At 48.3% G+C, this 3,013-nt stretch overlaps 1 protein-coding gene across 1 annotated transcript; it reads left to right on the top strand.

Moving 5' to 3' along the window:
* The first annotated feature begins 666 nt into the window (after nucleotides 1-666).
* Nucleotides 667-2,121, top strand: LOC130861996 (sperm motility kinase-like). The gene has a single exon (XM_057751365.1). It carries the CDS (start codon nucleotides 667-669, stop codon nucleotides 2,119-2,121), a length of 1,455 nt encoding a protein of 484 aa, XP_057607348.1.
* Nucleotides 2,122-3,013: the final 892 nt, after the last annotated feature.

Genomic DNA, 3,013 nt, shown 5'->3' with positions numbered 1-3,013 from the left:
TGTTTACGTGTAGCTATTAGTTCACATCCTCGGTCTGATTTGTAAACGTCGTGTCTATTTGTTCATTGTCACCCAATTTCCTGTTTCAAATTCATTTATTCTTTACTTTTTTCAACTGCGTTTCAGTTTTCTTCAGCTGGAACAGGTGTTACTGTAAACCAACCACAGCAATTTCCTTATGAGTTTCCCATCCAAGCCTAGCCTGCATTTTGGTCAAACGCTCCTGCTCCATCGCTTCCTCCACTCCATCTCTGTGTCTAATACTGTTTCTTTGATAAACGCTCAGCCCTCTTCTTCCTCAAACACACAGAAGAAAATATCATATTTCTCTTTGTGGACTTTGTTTCTCTTAGATGATATTTTCTCTACGTGTAGCTACTTTCCACAGAACACAAAAGTTCAGTGATCACTGTGTCTGAGTACTGGTTCTTCCCCAGAATCTGAACAGATGCTGCTACGCTCTTGTTCAGTGTCTGTATGCCAATTGCCCTCTGGATTATTCTTGTACTTCTTGGTCTTAAAGGCATCATTAGGTTGTTTGAGTTATCTCAGATTTCAAGACAGAGAATTCCTACCTATAAACTTCCATTTCTAAAACTATATCATTTCTTCCCTAGCATCGTGTGTCCCTGAAATTGCCCCAAATACAGAGAACGTGGGGTAGCCATGATGGCCAGCCCCCAGGAAGAGGACATCCTTAAGAAGAATTATAAATTTTTATCATCACTAGGTTGTGGTGCATTTGGGGAGGTGATCCTTGCCCAGCACCTTCCCACAAAAACGCAGGTGGCCATCAAGGTGCTGGAAAAAGAGTACAATGATGTGGAATACATCGATTCTGAAGTGGCCATCCATAAGTCCCTACATCACAGGAACATCATCCAGTTCTTCCACGCTATCAACACGCTGCGGACCACTTATCTGGTCATGGAATATCTGGAAGGGAAAGATCTGGTGATGCTGATCAATGAGGTGGGCTGTCTAACAGAGGAGGAGGCCAGGCCTATAGTCAATCAGTTGGCCTCTGCTGTGCACTTCCTGCACCAAAGACTGATTGCGCACCGCGACATCAAATTAGAGAACATCCTGCTGGGTGAAGGTGGCAAAGTCAAACTTTGCGATTTTGGGTTGGCCACTCAGCTCGTAGAGGGCCAGATGCTGGAGGAGCTGTGGGGCACCTTGCCATATTTGGCCCCAGAGATCTTGGCCGGAACACCGTATGACGCTATGGCAGGGGATATGTGGAGCTTAGGGATTGTCTTCTACGTCCTGGTCACCGGACACTTGCCCTATGTAGAATCGACCCCCGAAGCTATGTACCATCTAATCACCACCACCCCGTGCCGCATTCCATACCATCTTTCCAGGCCCTGTTATCTCATCCTGGCCAGACTGCTCACCGGTTACCTTTGGTTCCGCCTTACATCATCTCGGCTTGTGGAACGCCCTTGGCTGGGCCATATTCAGGAACACGTAATACCTCCTGCCAAGGAAATCCTCCCCAAGGTTGTGGAGACCATGTGTAACATCGGGTACACCTGTGAGCAGGTGGTATCGTCTCTAAAAGACCCACAGTCAAACCTAACGGCAACTATTAACATCCTTAAATTCAAAGTGAGCTCTGGGGATAGCAGTCTGCAACATATCATCCCTGCAGTCTCTACTAGCATCCCTGTTGCCATGAAGAGGAGCCACAGTGAACCAGCTCTGCTGTCCAGAGGGGAGAGCATACACACACACCTGCTCCACACACACACCTGCCCGGAGGCGCTGCACTATTCAGGCCCAGAAGGAGATGCATTGGCCACTGAAACCATCAACCCAGCTACAGGGGACACCACAGTCACCATGATGTCACTGGATAGCCTGGCTGATGACTCCTCATCCCCTGATCCACCTCTGAATGTCAGCTGCATAGGTCTGGTGAACATGGCCTTCACCGAAGAGGAAGAATCCAGAGAGCCAGATGTGCCCAGTGACCAGCCCCAGGTTGTACCCGCAGCCTCTGGAACCAGGCCACTCCGGGGCTGGAAGCTCATGAAAAAACGCATTTCCAGAGCACTGAGAGCACTGTGCTGCTGCTGCCTGCCCACCCCACCAGGGCAAACGGAAGTGGCGTAGAGTTCCAGCCCTGGTAAGGAGTGCCTGCTGCAGGAGGGAGCCAGGACAGAAGCTCAGATGGTCGAGGCCCTGCATGCAACCCAGGGCAACAGGCCCCTGCGTCCGTACTCCAGCTACAGGTTCTGAGCTGCCTGTCCATTTCTCCTGTAGCCTACTGCTGCCCCGGCACTGCTTGCCAGATCCAGGGCTGAACAGAAGACCCATCTGCCCACTGAGCCGCCACCTCCCCAGCTTTGGTTGTGCATTGAAGACCGTTACCCACAACATCTAGACCACCTTCCTCTGCAACAACAGTGACTTAGATGCCCACCTCATGCTGATCATCACCTTGGTCACTTCCTTCTCTCCAACCCTCAGGCAGAACTGCAACAATGCATGTCCTTGAACCTGATTGACAGGGACGATGATACAGAATTCAAGCTTATGCTTCAGTTTGAACCCCCACTGTTTTACTATTTCTGATTTTCGTGTTATGTACTCTTTTAAAAATTTGGTTGTTATTTGTTGTTTTTTATATTGATAAGAAAATGTTTTTATTAGTACATCTTAGGAAGTTCAATTTAAATAGCGAATATTGATGAGTTTTCCCTCTGTTGTTAATGCTTCATGTAAATCTCTGGACACTCAGTAGTAACTAATGAGTAAAGCCTAATCTGGACAATAAATATTAATGATTAGCCATAAAAGAGAGGAGCTTCTGGTCCAAGTTGTAGGAGAAACTGTCAACCAGGCTATTCAAGCCTCACTCGTCCGGCCAAAACCAGCCCACAGGAGCATGCATGGCAGGAACTTCCTCCCTGAGCCAATGGAAAGCCTGCTGCTGCACCCAGAGACTGCTGACTAACGGACAAATGACCAGAGATGCCAATGAAGGAAGAACAACACAGAAGAC

Source organism: Chionomys nivalis, chromosome 19 (genome assembly GCF_950005125.1).
Source record: "Chionomys nivalis chromosome 19, mChiNiv1.1, whole genome shotgun sequence".
Lineage (NCBI taxonomy): Eukaryota > Metazoa > Chordata > Mammalia > Rodentia > Cricetidae > Chionomys > Chionomys nivalis.
Note: the sequence above shows the minus strand (reverse complement) of the source record. Positions and strands in the feature narration are given on the sequence as shown.

Coding starts and splice junctions, on each gene's coding strand:
- LOC130861996 (XM_057751365.1), top strand. CDS start 667: ATGATGGCCAGCCCCCAGGAAGAGGACATCCTTAAGAAGAATTATAAA.